Raw genomic sequence first — 17,235 nt, 5'->3', positions numbered from 1 at the left:
CTTCCTACACCACGCGTAAGAGGGGTGTCACTATTTTAATGCATAAACAGCTTGGCTTTCAACTTATTCGTTCCTACTGTGATCCGGAAGGGAGATATGTGGTAGTAACTGGTACCCTTAACCAACAGCGGATAGCGTTTTGCAATATTTATGCGCCAAATACGTACTCTCATGCCTTTTTCACTCAGCTCGTGCAGCTGCTGAGCTCCCTGTCCGGGTTTACCTTAATACTGGGTGGGGATTTTAATGTAGTAGCGGACAAACAGATGGATTGTAGTCCAGCTAAACGGGCCACTGCGCTGGATGAGACTCAGGGGATCTCTTTTTTGAGTCACGAGCTCCAGCTGCTTGATGTCTGGAGAATCTTGCATCCCACAGAGAGAGATTACACGTTTTTTTCTAACCCACACCAATCGTATTCGCGGTTGGACTACTTGTTGATATCTGATGCACCGTTCCCGGCGATGGAGGCGGCAACTATTGGGACCATCGATGTGTCTGATCATGCGCTGATTCATGTGCAGTTGGCTCTTGGTGAGAGACAGCGAGGGTTATTTTCTTGGTGCATGCGTCCTGACCTATATCTAGATTCGGCCTTTCATGCACACCTCCAGGCTTGCTGGAAGGAATATGTGGAATTTAATGATGTCTCCGATACGTCCCCGGCGCTGCTTTGGGAGGCGGGGAAGGCGGTCATGAGAGGGTATATCATAGCCTACACGGCCCGGGTGAACCGACAACGCAACGCGGAAATTTTACGCCTTACGGCGGAATTAAAAAATGCTCAGAGGAGACATATGACTGATTTGTCCCTAGCCAGTAAAGAACAGGTTGATATATTGCGGGAGGCCCTTAATACCTGCCTCCACCATCGGGCCTCGCAGTCACTGCGCTATTATAAGTATCAGCTTTATAAGCATGGGAATCGGCCTAGTAAAATGCTGGCCCACTTGATTCGGCCTAGGCACCAGAAGACAATGATTGTGGGGCTTCGAGATCGGGGGGGGGGGGGGGGGGGCAGTATGTGTCTACGCAGGCCGCGATAGAACACAGGTTTCTGGAGTATTACCGGGAATTATATGGGCAGAAAGGGCAGAACCTAGATATTACTACCCAATTTTTTCAAGCGTTACCCTGGCCACGACTGTCTGCGGAGCAGCAGGAGTCGTTAAACCGCCCCATTAATGACCAGGAGGTTTATGCGATAATTCAAGGCTTGACGCAGGGTAAGGCCGCAGGACCTGACGGGCTCGGGGCGGAGTATTATAAGATCCTAAAGTTCCACCTTTTATCCCCGATGGCGAAATTTTATAACGATTTGGTGGACACTCTGGCCTTGCCCCCGGGGACAAATCAGTCAGTTATCGTAGTTCTCCCTAAAAAGGATAAGGACCCGGCGGAGGTAGGCTCGTATTGGCCGATTTCCCTGCTAAACGTGGACATAAAAATTTTGGCGACGGTGTTGGCGGCCAGGCTCAATAACATTTTGCCCACGATCATTGGCGGGGACCAGACTGGTTTCGTGCGGAGGCGCCAGGGGGTGCGCAATATACGGCGTCTCATAGCAGCCCTGAGCTACCACTCATTAAGCAAGGCTATGATCCTGAGTTTGGATGCCGAAAAGGCGTTTGACTCAGTATCCTGGGAGTACATGTTCTGGATGCTGGGTCAGTACAGCTTCACCGGGGCGTTCGTGGCGTGGATCAAGGCGTTGTACAACTCCCCGTGCGCACGCCTTCTACTCAATGGGGCCATCACGGAACCTTTTACGCTTCACTGCGGGGTGCGGCAGGGGTGCCCTTTATCGCCGCTCCTCTTTGTGCTCGCAGTCGAACCCTTAGCTATTCGGTTACGGGGGGAGAAGGATTTCACCGGGCTTAGCCTAAGTGGTCATCCGGTGAAGGTAGCGCTCTTTGCGGATGACATTTTATTGTTTATTGGCCGCCCAAGTCGCAGTGTGCCGGTAATCATTCACCTTTTTGATCAGTTCAGAGAAATTGCGGGGCTAAAAATTAATTACTCTAAATCTGAGGCATTGGCTCTTTCTCCGGGGCTCCAGCACAGTTGGCCGACAGCTTTTCCTTTTAAATGGGCACCCGGGAAGCTTCGGTATCTGGGGATTTGGGTCCCGAGGGACCTACGACTCCTGCATGGCCTTAACATCACCGCTAAAATTGACACTATTTTATCACAACTGATGGCCTGGAACCTTCTTCCGCTAAGTTTTTTCGGGAGATGTGCGCTGCTTAAAATGATCCTTCTCCCAAAGCTCTTATACTTGCTCCACATGCTACCCTGCTGGTTAACGGTTGGGGACGTGCAGCGGCTCCGCAGGGGGTTGTCTCGTTTCTTATGGAGGGGGAAAAGGGCGAGGATAAAATATAGTACTTTGGAACATGCACGAGAGGAGGGGGGATATGGTCTGCCAGACTTCCGGTTGTATAATGTGGCTTGCCAATTGCGGTTTGTGGGGGAGTGGTTGACGGGGAAATTTTGTTATTGTGAAGAAGGACTTCTACCTGCTATGTCTGCTCCTTGGTTGCCGCTCGCCATTCTCCAGGTGGATGCCAGGAGGTTACGGGCCTTGGAGTACCCCAGATGCTTGCTGCAGCCCTGTATTAAGGCTTGGCGGTGGCTGCGCCAGTTGAGTGGGTTGCGGGGCCTTTCATCGCTGCTAACACCGTTGCTGGGCAATTTAGATTTCAGACCAGCGCGCGACTGCCGTGGCAGCTTTCAGCTGTGGGCCTCCCATGGGGTGGAGCACTTGTATCATCTGTTCGATGTGGCCTCGCACGAGCTTTTGGACTTCCAAACTCTGCGCGGAATTTACCAGTTGCCGACCAAACATTTCTTTGGTTACTTACAGGCGAGACATTATATCCAGGCGATTCACTGGTCCAAGGAAGAAGTGGCTGCGGAACACTTATTTGCTACTAAATTGGCAGACGCTATCAGCATCGCTAATTCCATTTCGCGCTGGAAACGGTTCTGTGTGGAATACAAACAATGTGATTATCTTGGTGTGTTAGTCTCTCGATGGTCGACTACTTTGCAGAGGGAGGTGACAGCGGAACAGCTGCGGAGCTGGTTCCAATCTCTGCATGCTCAAAACCCAGACATGAGCCTTCGGGAGCTACAATATCGAATCTTACACTTTTCCTACTATGATGATGTTCGGCGGTTTCGTATGGGATTTACTGATACTCCGCTATGTATAAAATGTGGCAAGGAGGAGGGTACCCTGCTCCACTGGCTCCTCTTCTGTGCGACAGTTACTTCCTTTTGGATTACAGTACAACAAAGCATCGCTCAATGTACGGGCCTTCAGGCCCGCTGCGGGGGACTCGAACTGCTCACTCACCCGCTGCACGAGTCGCGCCCCTGCCCCCTGGCCAAGGCTAAATTTGCCTGCATTGCAATGTTGCTGGCTTGTAAGACCATTCTGTCCGTGTGGGTGGAACTGCACAGCGGGCCCGCGGAGGCGGCTTGGTCTACCCGGATGATGTTGGAACTACAAATGGAACGTATGGACTGCATCTTGGGGCATCGTAAAAGAGACAAACAATACGAGGCATGTTGGCAGGCCTTCTTTGACGGCCTCCCTGGAGGGGTGCAAGCATCCTTGCTTACTGCAGGATATACCAATGACTGGACTTAAGTTCTATCCTTGGGTTGGGTGGGGGGATGGGGAGGGGGGGGGGAGGGGGTAGCGCATGTGGTTGTGTGTGGGTGAGGGCGGAGCACCACACCCTGGGCGGCGGAAGCTAGTAGGGACGGTAGGGGGGGGTGAGGTTTTTGGGGGTGGGGCCTGTGGGGGGAAAAAAAAAAAAGAAAATAGAGGTTAAGGGTGGAAGTCTGGCAGGCCTTCTTGTTCTACATTCAGATACTGAGAGTTTGATGTGTTTCTATTGTTGTTCATACTGTCTTCACATGTATGCTGAGTTGTGGTGACACGCTGTTTGCTTGTTTGAGTTGTTTCATACCCCTTGACTCAATAAAAAGTATTTTGCAAAAAAAAGAAGAAGTACTGTCCCCTGATGAAGAATCTGTGATTCGAAACGAGGCCTTGTCGGGATATGGACGTGGACTTTAAATCTTGAGAGTATACAGATAAGTTACAGGGAAGTTCCCTGCAATAAGATCGTATATGAGAATAATTATGTGTCGGCGTTATTAAGAATTGTTTGGTGTTTCCTGAAGAAGTTAAAAAAGCCCAATTGTGGGTGGAAACAATTTCAAGGAAAAAGTTTTAAGTCACTATTCATCACGCTTAAAAATAAAAAAAATACTCACGGGTTGGAGGAGGTCGGTTTATGATTAAAAATTGCCATACATTGCTGGATGCGATGATATGAAATTGTATGAAACCTTCCTCTTCTTCCCCCCAAATTTTTCCCGTTGGTGGATAAATTGTATTTCAGAGTTTATTCTAATAATTGAGAGATTTTTTCCTTTTTGAAAAATGGCAGGAAAATTAACAGAGCATTGATTGGAGGTGATATCGGGTTTACATTTCTAAGATATTTATATCCCTCGTAAAAAATAGTTGTGCGTTGTTTTGGTAATAGAGAAATTCAGGCATTATCAAAATAGCAAATTTTATATTTTCCTGATTCTTCACCATTTATTGCCAAATTCTTTTTTCTGATTTTTAAGTTTTCAAAATGGGAGAAGAAAACTTTAGTACATCTAGCATTTTTGTGTCTACAGGGAAAATATCTAGTATATCTGGCCTTTTGTGAGGTTTATGCAGGAAGCATGCTTCCAAATTAGCATTCAAGAGTTCAGTTTCAGAAACAAAGGGTCACAATAGGGAAAGTAAAAAATGCCAAGGCTTGGGGGCCTGCAGAATAGGCTTGCTTTATTTTCTCTCTTACATAGAAACGATGGCAGAAACAAACCGATGGTTCATCCAGTCTGCCCAGCAAGCTTCCCATGGTAATATCTGCCACACTGTGCAGGTCACCCCCATGTATCAGTCAGTTTTGCTTGACTTGGCCATAGAAGCAGTGCTGTGTTTTCTTGTTTTGTTTATCGTTTGTTTCATTTCTTTTTATTTAACTTGAAGAAAAAAAAATAAATGAAAAACAGAACAAAAAAAAAAAAAAAGTCAGGTCCTGGTGCAAACAAAAAACCCTCCCAGGCCTCAAAACCTTCTTGCCATAGTTTTCGTTTTCTTCATGGTGCAGGAGCAATCCCTGGGCACTTCTGCCCTGCCAGAAGTCATCTTAGAAATGGCGACAGCAGACCAAGGCCAGTGACATTGTTAATTTCTTCTGCACAAAATGGTCCTGTCTGGCAGCATTTTAAATGGAAGAAATTAACAAAGGCGCCAATCATGGTCTATTTACAGGAGGCCTGGGAAGGCATTACTTTTTTGTTTGTGGTGGTATTTTAAAAGAAAAGGAAAAAACCAAACAATTTTTGCTTCCCCCCCTCCCCCCCCCATTTCATTTTTAAAACAAAATTGAAAGATAATGGGGAAATTGTTAAAATTTCTCAATTTCATTTCAAAGAAATGCACAACCATAATGAGCATTTATGTGCCGTTTACATGCTTTCTCCATTTTCTGCAACTTCCCAGGGATTTGATTCTGCATAGAACACATACAACTTAAGAATAATCATTCCGGTAAGAGAGAGAAAGATTACTGAGCTTTAGGTTACTTACTGTTAAAATCTATCGTGTAAATAGTCTGTCCGACCATGAACTGCAATGAGCTGTGCCCTCTTTTGTATTGATGTTCAATTTGATAACTATTCATTGATGCCTTTAAATTCATTGAATTCTAAAATAAAATTAAGCAATAAACACACTTAAACATATGTGGGGATCATTTTAAAACAGTCTGCATAATTTGAGGGCTGTTATAAACTCTACACCAATTTTCAAATTGAACACACACAAGTCCACTTTGAAAATTATCCTAGCAAAATCATCCACACACAATTACACCTGCTATTTAGTGTGCATAGTTTTTACATACTTTATAAAATCAAAACGTATGTGTAAAAGTCTCAACCCATGCAGCCTCCATCCCCTGAAATGACTCTCCCCTACAAGCGCAAAAGTACGCATAGACATTGTTCATGCATGTAATTTTACATGTGTATTGGCTTGTATTAGTGTGTAATTTTTGTCTTTTATGAAAGAAAAATACTGTCATGTTTTGTTCACTGAAAAACATACTGAGAAAACAGTTCTTGCTTCATACTTCAGTCTTTTCTTTTAATCCCCCCGTATTATATCTTGTTAAGGGGTACTGCATATTTTTGGCTAAGAAAAGATATCACACACACAGTACTGCTTAAAGACGTTAGGCAGTTTCCCCTGGTAGTCTGCTGCAAGCTTCAAGGTCACCCAGCACAAAATGGAGATATGACTTAATTAAAAGCATAAGAGCACTACCCACTTAAAGTCAGCTAGCAGATTAAGAATTATAGCATAAGCTTTACTAGTGCTGAGAACTGAAAACAACTGGCAATTGCCCATGATTTCATGGATACAGTTTAGCTCTTGGAACATAACCACTACTGTTTAAAAGAATGTGTATTTGTTACCTGAAACATGATATTAGTGATTATACATATGCTGATTTCTGGTTATAGAATGTGTTAGGTTTAGAGGAAGTACAAAGCTAAAGGTCACAATATGGCAAAGCAGTGGACAAAGACCAAAGGTCCACCATCTTGAAGAACATATGCAGTGAGTTTTTCTTATCTGTAGCTTGGTTATATTTCAGGAAAAGGAGACAAAGAAATCCCTTCTGAACAGTGCATGTCCTATTAAAAAGAAAACCCATCACATAACCCCAGCACACCTTATGCCAGACCCTGTGAGAGCCTATTCTGAACAGACAGCATGATAAATCTCACACCAATAAGGGATCTCCAGCACGGATTTGTCTCCAACCAAGAACCTGCTTAGCTAATTCACTATCTTGGGGAGGCTGGAAACACCCAGGAAAGATGACAGCATGTAATTATGCCTTATTAGCTGTGGAAATTATTCTTGCTTATTGTGCTGATATATTGTATATATTCTGTTTTGTTATTTGTCTCAGGTGTTCTCATAAGCACCTGCTCTGTACATATATTACACAAAAAAAATATAGCTTTTCATTGATTCACATAAGACATAGTTAGTGTTATTCTCTTAGGCCTGGATTTATCAAAATGCACTAAATATCGCATGTGATAGGAAAAGGGGCATGCTTTATGGTAATAGGCAGTTTATTGCAAAGTGTACTATCTTAGCGCAAACCGTGATAACTTTTTTCGCACTTTGCGATACGTGCCAGAATATTGTTGTATTTCCTACATACAACCACTGGGGGGACCATTGTAAGCTCCTGGAGAGCCAGCCTAGCTATCAGGGCCCTCCTACAACCACTGGGGGGGGGGGGGGGGGGGGGGGGAGAGGGAGAGAGAGAGAAGCTATAAGGCCCTTCTAGTACCTCGAGATGAGGTTTCGGTAGTGTAGTATATACAAATTATTTTGCTGATTTGGAAAATATTTTTCTCAACTCTACATTTGTCAGTAGAAATAAAAAAAACAGAGCTCAGCCTTACTGTGGTTGCTTTTAGAAAGTGTGAAAGCATGGTCCAAATGTCTCAGTGCTTTATCTTCTGCCCCATCGGCGGATGACAGGCAGCAGAATGAGGAACATGACGCTGATTCTGAAGCTTAAAATTACTAGTGCCCTGAATAAGACTTTCCAGTGTGAAAACAAACAGTTTTGTACCCAGAACTGTTGCTTGATAAAGATAAATGAGATGCAATCCTGAGGGACTATTATACACCTAAATTCTCCTCTGATGCTGTGGATACGGGTGTAATATAGATACCACTGGGAAGGATGTTGCCACTGCATGCATTCCTGACAAGATTTTAAAAAAACTGTAGCCCTTCACATAATCAGGAATCTCAGTCTGGCCCTAAGAAGTTTCACGGTATTTGCTTTCGATGTAAAAGGAAGGGTCATATAGCCAGGAATTGTTACAGTATATGCTCCCAGATTTCACATTCACTATCTAATTCTCCCTCCCAGCAGTTGTGGGGATTATTCCCAGACAGAAGATGGGCTTGGCCGCCTCCATTCCTTCTACATTCTATGTGGCAAACCTAGTGTTTGCTGAAACAATTGGTATTTGGCCTCAGTTTCAGGCCGATTCAGTACAGTGCACTCCGACGGAGCTCACTGTTAGCCTGCTCTTGGACGCGCGTTTTCCCTTACCCCTTATTCAGTAAGGGGAGGAAAACGCGCGTCCAACCCGCAGCACCTAATAGCGCCCTCAACATGCAAATGCATGTTGATGGCCCTATTAGGTATGCGCGCGGGATACAGAAAGTAAAATGTGCAGCTAAGCCGCACATTTTACTTTCAGAAATTAGCGCAGACCCAAAGGTAGGCACTAATTTCTTCCGGCACCGGGAAAGTGCACAGAAAAGCAGTAAAAACTGCTTTTCTGTGCGCCCTCTAACTTAATATCATGGCGATATTAAGTCGGAGGTACTGAAGAGTAAAAAAAGTTTAAAAAAAAAAAAATTTGAATTCAGCCCGCGGCTGTCGGGCTGAAAATCGGACGCTCAATTTTGCCAGCGTCTGGTTTCCGAGCCCGTGGCTGTCAGCGGGCTAGAGAACAGACGCCGGCAAAATTGAGCATCGGCTGTCAAACCCGCTGACAGCCGCCGCTCCGGGCTTAAAGGAGGCGCTAGGGACGCTAGTGTCCCTAGCGCCTCCTTTTCCCTGTTTCTACTGCACCACCTAATTTGAATACTGAATCACGCGCACCGGCAAGGGTTTAGAGCACACTGCAACTGGCTAAAATGGAGTCCAAAATGTCATAAGGACTGTCTGATTTCAATAAAAGCACCCTCTCTTGACATCCTCCATTCTCTGCCAAATCTTCCTGGGTTACCAGATCAGTACATGGATTTTGCTGACGTTTTCATTAAACAACGTGCTGAAACCCTGCCTCCACATCGAGACTATGATTGCACCATTGATCTACTTTCTGGGAAGATTCCTCCCTGGGGAAGAGTCTATTGGAGCCAGAGACTGAGGCTATGAACCAATACATTAAGAATAACCTGGTCTGTGAATTCATCAAGCTGTCCTCCTCTCTGGTGGGAGCTGGTTTCTTTTTTGTTGGAAAATAAGATGGTTCCCTATGGCCTTGCATAGATTAGGACTCATTACCAGGAAAAATCGATATCCATTTCCTGTTATTACTGAGCTTTTTGATCGGCTTAGAGGAGCATAGATATTTACTAAACTGGATCTTCTAGGAGCTTATAATCTGGTTCAGATTTGGGAGGGGGATGAATGGAAAATGGATTTTAATACACGTGATTGTCATTATGAGTTTTTAATTATGCCCTTTCGCCTGTGTAATGCTCCAGCAGTATTCCAAGCCATGGTAAATGACATATTCCGGGACTTCCTATATTCACATGCTCTCATTTATCTTGATGACCTTCTCATTTTTTCTAAGACAGCGAGCCAACAAAGTCCACGTACGACAAGTTCTGCAGTGTCTGCGAGAAAATAAGTTATATGCTAAATTAGAAAAATGTATTTTTCCTCAAGAAGAGTTACTCTTTCTGGGCTATATAATTTCCTGAACTGGACTACAAATGGACCCAGAAAAATAATAAAAAAAAACTTAAGGTGATTCTGGATTGGCCTCAACCAGTAGCTCTCAAGGCTCTATAGCGTTTCTTAGGCTTCCCAAACTATTATTGACAATTTATTTCTGGATATTCAACCTTAGTAGCACCACTTACAGCCTTGACCAAAAAAGGAGGCCAATGCACGTACTTGGACTTCAGAAGCTATTCAAGCTTTCCAACAATTAAAAGAGGAATTCATCAAAGATGAAGTAGTACAGAGACACTAGGAGAGGAGGGAGAGGAGAGTCTAAGAGGGAAGGAGGGGAGATGGGTGGGTGGAGGGGAGGAGGGTAGATGGATGGGTGGAGGGAAGGGGGGTACCTGGGAAGATGTGGCAGAATTGTTGGGATTTGAAAGGGTTTAGTTTAATATATTTTTAGTCAGCTAGCTTTTGGTTTTAATGTATTTTAGTCATGTACCATGTTTTGTTTTTAGTATATATGTGTTTGAAGGTTGCTACTGCAACTTCAATCAATGTAAACCGCCTTGAAATGAACTTGAAAGCCGGTATATAAGATTGATTAAATAAATAAATAAATAAAGAAAGAAAGAAAGAAAGAAAGAAAGAAAGAAAGATCCCTATTTACAACATCCAGACCCTACTAGACACTTCATTGTGGAGGTAGACACCTCCATGTTAGGAATAGGAGCAATCCTCTTACAACCAAGGCAGGGAAATTAGTTACCTGTGCCTTCGTTTCAAGAAAATTATCTTTGGCTGAGAAAAATTATTCTAAAGGTGACCGCAAACTCCTGGTCATTAAACTAGCACTCGCGGAGTGGTGACACTTATTGGAAGGAGCTAAATATACTGTTACTGTTTACACAGACCACAAGAACTTGGCTTACCTCTCTCATGCTCGTGACTAAATCCCCGACAAGCCCGATGGGCCTTATTCTTTAGTCATTTCGACTTTATCTTGCATTTTCAGCCAGCAGAAAAAAAATTATTGAGCTGATGCCTTTTACCCTGATGAATCTCCTGACCCACTTCATCACATTATTGACCCAGCTCGAATCATGGTCACTGCCACTTTTACAGTTTCAGTGGGGAAGGCAGTTGTGCCCAAGCGATTAAGGGAAAGAGTTCTCCGTTGGGCAAATAACTCATCTTGTGGGGCATCTGGGACTTCAACAAACTAAGGAACTTCTTGCCCATCACTATTGATGGCCACAATGGGAAAAAGACACAAAACAATTTGTAGAATCCTGTCCTACACACGTGCAGCTCACAAAAGCTCCCGGGCTCGACTTGGAGTTTATTACAACCATTATCAGTACCCGAAAAATCTTGGACTCATATTGCCACCGATTTCATCACAGATCTGCCTTCTTCAGAAGGAAATAGTACCATCTGGGTAGTAGTTGAGTGATTTTCTAAGATGGCCCACTTCATCGCATTCCCTGGATTACTATCAACATCGGAATTAGCAAGATTACAAGATTCAAGATCCCCAGTTAATCCATGAATTGTTTCCCTCTCAAGCCTAGGCAGAGGAGGCAGAAGGGAGAACCTTGCAGTGGAGGTACTGTTATGATGCAAGTCGGTACCTCCGCTGCTCCGGCGGCTCTGCGACACAATGCTGGCTGTCATTGGAGGCGTCTCCTGACAGCAGCGCAGCAGGACGTTCGTTCCATGGTGACTACTCCCCCTCGATGTGCTGGGCGCCTTCACCGGAAGTTCCCGCGCTGAAAGCAGGAACTTGGGTGATTTAAGCACAGCACCTTCAGCACTTTCCTGCCTCGGCTACAGGCTTGCTTGTGCTGGTGCTGCTTTGCTGTGTATCTTCTGTGTGCCTTGATCTTTGTTGGACCCTGGATTTTGGTTTGTCTGCTGCCTGCCTCGACTCCTGCTTGGACTTAGAATTTGGATTTCTGTTGCCTGCCTCGGCCCCTGGCTTGACCATCTCAGTTGGTGTCATCTACCTTTAGCCCTTGCAGAATTTCGTGGGGCCTGAGTGTCACTTTGCAGTCTCCGTCCAATTTCCAGCCTGAGGTAAGACTGTTACTTTATTCTTTGGATCCACATTGCATAATATATTGTTTTTATTTATTCTTTGAAGCAATGAAATGTAATAACCGATTACCATGATAAAATATTTTTATGATGCACTTAGCTAATACCTAGTTATACACTTACTTGCAGATGCTACAATTTTGATTCTACATAGATGATATAGTCTGAATTGAAGCAGTTTTATTGGTCCTTAGTTGCCACTCTCTGTGTTAAATGGTTCAGCAGTAAGATGGAAGAGTTAGAGTGTAAAGCAGTGAATGACAGACAGACTTAATTTGTATCTCAGAGACATGTTGGAAGGAGGATAACCAATAGGACAGTGCTAAAGCAGGGAACAAATGATATCGCAATGAAAGAGAGGAGCAACTTGGTGGCAGTGTAATGCTTTATGTCTGGTAAGTCAAACAGTCCAACAGGGTAAAGATTCTGCAAGAGATTAAATGCACAAATGAATCTTTATGGGTAGAAATCCCTTGTGTGTTGGGGAAAACTAAAGTATAGTGATAGGAGTATACTTCCATCCACCAGGCCAAAATGATGAGACAGAGAGTGAAATGGTAAGAGAAATTAGGGAAGCTAACCACATTGGGTAGTGCAGTAACAATGGGAGATTTCAATTACCCCAATATTGACTGGGTAAATGTAAAATCAGGGCATGCTAGAGAGATAAAGTTCATGGATGGAATAAATGACAGTTTTATGTAGCAATTGGTTCAGGAACAGACAAGAGAGGGAGCAATTTTAGATCTAATTCTCAGTGGAGCACAAGATTTGGTAGGAGAGCTAACAGTGGTGGGGCCACTTGGCAATAGTGATTATAACATGATCAAATTTGAATTAATAACTGGAAGGAGGAAAGTAAGTAAATCCACGGCTTTAGCACTAAACTTTCAAAAGGGAAACTTTGAGAAAATGAGAACAGCAGCTAAAAACCTGAAAGGTACAGCTATAAAGGTTAAGAGTGCACAACAGGTGTGGACATTGTTAAAAAATACTATCTTAGAAGCACAGTCCAGATGTATTCCATGCATAAATATAGAAGAAACGCCAAACAATTGCCGGCATGGTTAAAAGGTGAGGTGAGAGAGACTATTTCAACCAAAAGATCTTCATTCAAAAACTGGAAGAAGGATCCATCAGGAGAAAATAAGATAAAGCATAAGCATTGCAAGTTAAATGTAAGACATTAGATAAGACAGGCGAAAAGAGATTTTGAAAAGAAATTGGCCTTAGAGGCAAAAACTCATAATAAAAAAACTTTTTAAGATGTATTTGAAGCAGAAAGTCTGCAAGGGAGTTGGTTGGACCCTAGAAAATAGAGGGTTTCAGGGATACTTAGGGAAGATAAGGCCATCGCGTAAAGACTAAACAAATTCTTTGCTTCGGTGTTTACTGAAGAGGATGTTGGGGAGATACCTGTTCCAGAGATCGTTTTCAAGGGTGACGAGTCAGATGAACTGAACCAAATCATAGTGAACCTGGAAGATGTAGTAGGCCAGCTTGACAAATTGAAGAGTAGTAAATCACACCTATTTCAATTAATTTGTAACCTATTATTAAAATCATCTGCTGTACCTGAAGACTGGAAGGTGGCCAATATAATCCTGATATTTGAAAAGGACTCCAGGGGGAAACTATAGAATGGCAAACCTCACTTCAGTGCTGGGAAAAGTCATAGAAACTGTTATAAAGAATAAAATCACAGAACATTTATATAGACATGGTTTATGGGAAGTCTTGCCTCACAAATCTCCTAATTTCAGTCTCCTATACCCCATGATTACCTTCTTAGGTCACTGATGTACCTAATGTTACAAATGCTGTCAATGCTTGTTTAAATGTTTTATCAGTTTGTTCACTTTTCTTCTTTGCTTCGCTATTGTTCTCCCCTGCCAAGTTCCCACGCGTTGTTAGAATGTAATTTCTTATCTGCTGTTAATATGTGAACCGGTGTGATGTCCCCACTAACACCGGTATATAAAAGTTTTAAAATAAAATAAATAAATTTTTTGAAGGGGGTGAATAAACATGTGGACAAAGGTGAACCGATGTAGTGTATATGGATTTTCAGAAGGTGTTTGACAAAGTCCCTCATGAGAGGCTTCTAAGAAAACTAAAATGTCATGGGATAGGAGGCAATGTCCTTTTGTGGACTGCAAACTGGTTAAGACAGGAAACAGAGTAGGATTAAATGGTCTGTTTTCACAGTGGAAAGCCTTAGGGATCTGTACTTGGACCGGTGCTTTTTAATATATTTATAAATGATCTGGAAAGGGGTACAATGAGCGAGGTGATCAAATTTGCGAATGACACAAAATTATGCAGAGTAGTTAAATCTCAAGCGGATTGTGATAAACTGCAGGAGAACCTCTTAAGGCTGGAAGACTGGGCGAACAAATGGCAGATGAAGTTTAATGTGGAGAAGTTCAAGGTGATGCATAAAGGGAAAAATAACCCATGCCATAGTTACACAATGTTAGGTTCCATATTAGACATTACTATCCAGGAAAGAGATCTAGGCATCATAATGGATAATACATTGAAATCGTCGGCTCAATGTGCTGTGGCAGTCAAAAAAGCAAACAGAATGTTAGGAATCATTAGGAAGGGAATGGCGAATAAAACTGTGGATGTCATAATGCCTCCATATTGCTCCATGGTGAAATCACACCTTGAATACTGTTTGCCGCATCTCATAAAAGATATGGTTGCACTGGAGAAAGTACAGAGAAGGGCAACCAAAATGATAAAGAGAATGGAATGGCTCCCCTATGAGGAAAGGCTAAAGAGGTTAGGGCTGTTCAACTTGGAGAAGAGTTGGCTGAGGGGGGATATGATAGAGGTCTACAAAATCATGAAAGGATTTGCAGGTAAATGTAAATTGGTTATTTAATCTCTCAGACAATAAAAGGATTAGGTTGTACTCCATGAAGTTAGCAAGTAGGTCATTTGAAATAAGCATTTTCTCTGATTTTTCTTTCACTCAATGCATAATTAAGCTCTGTAATTGATTGCCAGAGGATGTGGCTTCAGCAGTTAGTAAAGCTGGTTTAAAAAAAGGTTTGGATATGTTCCTAAAGAAGTCCATGAATTGCTATTAATCAATAAGGAATGGTAGCTTGGGATCTATTTAACGTTTGGGTACTTGCTAGTTGTTGCGTCTGTTGCTGCTCGACGCCCTCACTCCACCCTCTTTACCTCTGTGGAGACTCCCTCCGGGTCTGATGGACGGTTAGCTGCCACAGCGTCTTCTTGCTGTCTCCCTCCGGCGTCCCCAGACCGGCACGCCGCTGCGGATCTGCCATGTTGCGTGATGACGTAGGGTGCGAGCACGCTCCGATTGATGTACCAGTAAGGGTGTGAACCTCGGGGGCATCCCCCTGAGATGACGTCATCCGCTTCCAATATAAAAGGTCTCAGTATTTGCTAACGAATCGAGTTAGCAAGGGGATTGCTTCGGCTTTACTCCCAAGCTACTCTGCCTCCTCGGACTTACCAGGGGTACCCACTCCTCAGGGGCCTCGCTCTCTTTTCTTTATTTCAGATTGCAGATAGGAACCGGTACTCGCTCCTTGAGGGCCCATGTTCCTGTACACTCTGAAGATTCTCTACTGCCTGGAAGCTATCGCAGATACATACATTTGTGAGTTACCATCGCTCTCTCAGAGCTTTCCCTGGAACCAGGTACTTGCTCCTCGAAGGCCTAACCCTTTCCAGCTACCGAGCTTCCTTAATGACCTTATGTGAGTTTTGTCATCCAGTTCTGTCTATGAACACAGCATACCCTGTCTACTCACTATCTATAGTTTCTCTACAGCTCAGCAACCCTGGGATCGCTGTTCCAGTACCTGAGGGACTTCAGCCCTGCCGGGCATATCAGCTCACTACTGCCACCTCTGGTGGTTTTACTACCCTGTCTAATAAAAGAATTATCTGTGTCTGTCTCCATACCCAAGCTTAGCCAGTGGTCCCTCTCAGGATATCCTCCCGGGGGCACAGTCATCTGCCCAAGGATCCACCTATCTACATTCCTCTACAGCTGAGTGCCCTCGCCAAGCACTCCGCTGGTAACAGATTGCTACTCCTTCCCATCAGGAGCCTTCAGCAACAGATTCATTACAGATTGCAACTCTGCAGTCTATACCTTAACAGATTGTTAACTACTCCCTCTACAGAGGCCGATTCATATCAGATTGCTAACTCCTCCCTCCGCAGGAGCCGATTCATAACACTAGTTATTTGTGACTTGGATTGCCCACTGTTGGAAACAGGATGCTGAGCTTGATGAACCCTTGGTCTGACCTAGTATGGTATGCTTCATGTTAGAATATGCTATCTGTATGTCCATCTGACATCCAGATAGTAATTTTTCTTTAGAAAGAACTAGAATAGATTTTTGAAACAGGGGTTTGTTTTTGTTTTTCATTTCTTGCACTACCGGTGGGGTGGGGAGAGATAAGTGATACACCTGAGTTTAACTGTTTCAGATACCTAAACAAATAATGATTAGCTGGCTGTGAACTGCCAGTGGGATATGCTGATAAGCAAGAACCTGGGACTATAATTCATCATAGAGTAGAGAGACACACAAATAACTGCATATGTGGAACCTTTGTTATACCTGCTTTGCTGAGCAAAGTGAGAATGACATGGAATGATTAATGAATGTTCCCTAGACACTCTGATGAGCCAGGTGTCCCCTGAAGTCAGTGAGGCTAACCATATACATAACTACTAGAATGGAGATTGCAACGGATGCCAGAAAATACTGAGACCAATCGCCACTGATGCTCCTGGCAGACTGGAGGTATGGGTCAAGTAAACTCCAGATATACTTGTGCTTAGGTATTCTTGATGAGGGGCATCTGACCAATTGCACACAGTAAGCAATGGGCTAATGGAATTAGCTTCTCCTCGTTAGTGAAGGTATTTTGTACATTGCAGGCTGAGTTATGGGATGTAGAACTGTTTAGGAGATGGCTAGAGAAAACTAGAAAGAGAAATTAAGAATAAGAGAGAATAGTAGACAGAAACCAAAGTGTTAAAGTATGGACTTTTGGTGAGAAATGCATTGTTACTTTAAAATGCATTGTTACTTTGATACTTATTTTTCTTTTAGTATTTTTCTCTTATATTTTGGGTGACTAAATATATTCATGTGTAATTTTTGTGTTTTATGAGAAAAAAATACTATCATATTTTGTGTTCACTGAAAAACACAAGCCTGGATTTTAAAAGGGCTACGGCCGTAAATTTCAGGGTTTACATGCAGAAGTGCCAGCCGAGGGGAAAGGGGTGGCCCAGGGGGTATGGTCTGGGCAGGGAAGGTCAGGGCTGGGATGGGCTGTGACAGCGCCATTAGCCACTGTCCTGAGGAAGCACGCTTCGGCAGCCAGCCGGTGCACGCAGGACGACCTGTAAGTATTAAAATAAAACATTTAGCGATAGTAAGGGTAGGTTTAGGGGGCGGGGAGGAGAGGGGAAGAGGGAGGAAAGAGAGTTAGGTATAGGAAAGATCCTTAATTGGAGTAGACTGGGAGGG

At 43.6% G+C, this 17,235-nt stretch overlaps 1 protein-coding gene across 1 annotated transcript in view; it reads right to left on the bottom strand.

The window, feature by feature from the left end:
• Positions 1 to 17,235, bottom strand: part of LOC115090527 — a 98,335-nt gene that overhangs the window by 48,881 nt on the left and 32,219 nt on the right. Inside the window, exon 6 of the mRNA XM_029599732.1 lies at positions 5,672 to 5,789. Coding sequence (XP_029455592.1) covers positions 5,672 to 5,789 — 118 coding nt within the window. The remainder of the gene's footprint in view (positions 1 to 5,671; positions 5,790 to 17,235) is intronic.

This window comes from Rhinatrema bivittatum, chromosome 4 (assembly GCF_901001135.1).
Source record: "Rhinatrema bivittatum chromosome 4, aRhiBiv1.1, whole genome shotgun sequence".
Classification (NCBI taxonomy): Eukaryota; Metazoa; Chordata; class Amphibia; order Gymnophiona; family Rhinatrematidae; genus Rhinatrema; species Rhinatrema bivittatum.
The sequence above is the reverse complement of the archived record's forward strand: the minus strand, read 5'-3'. Positions and strand labels throughout refer to the sequence as shown.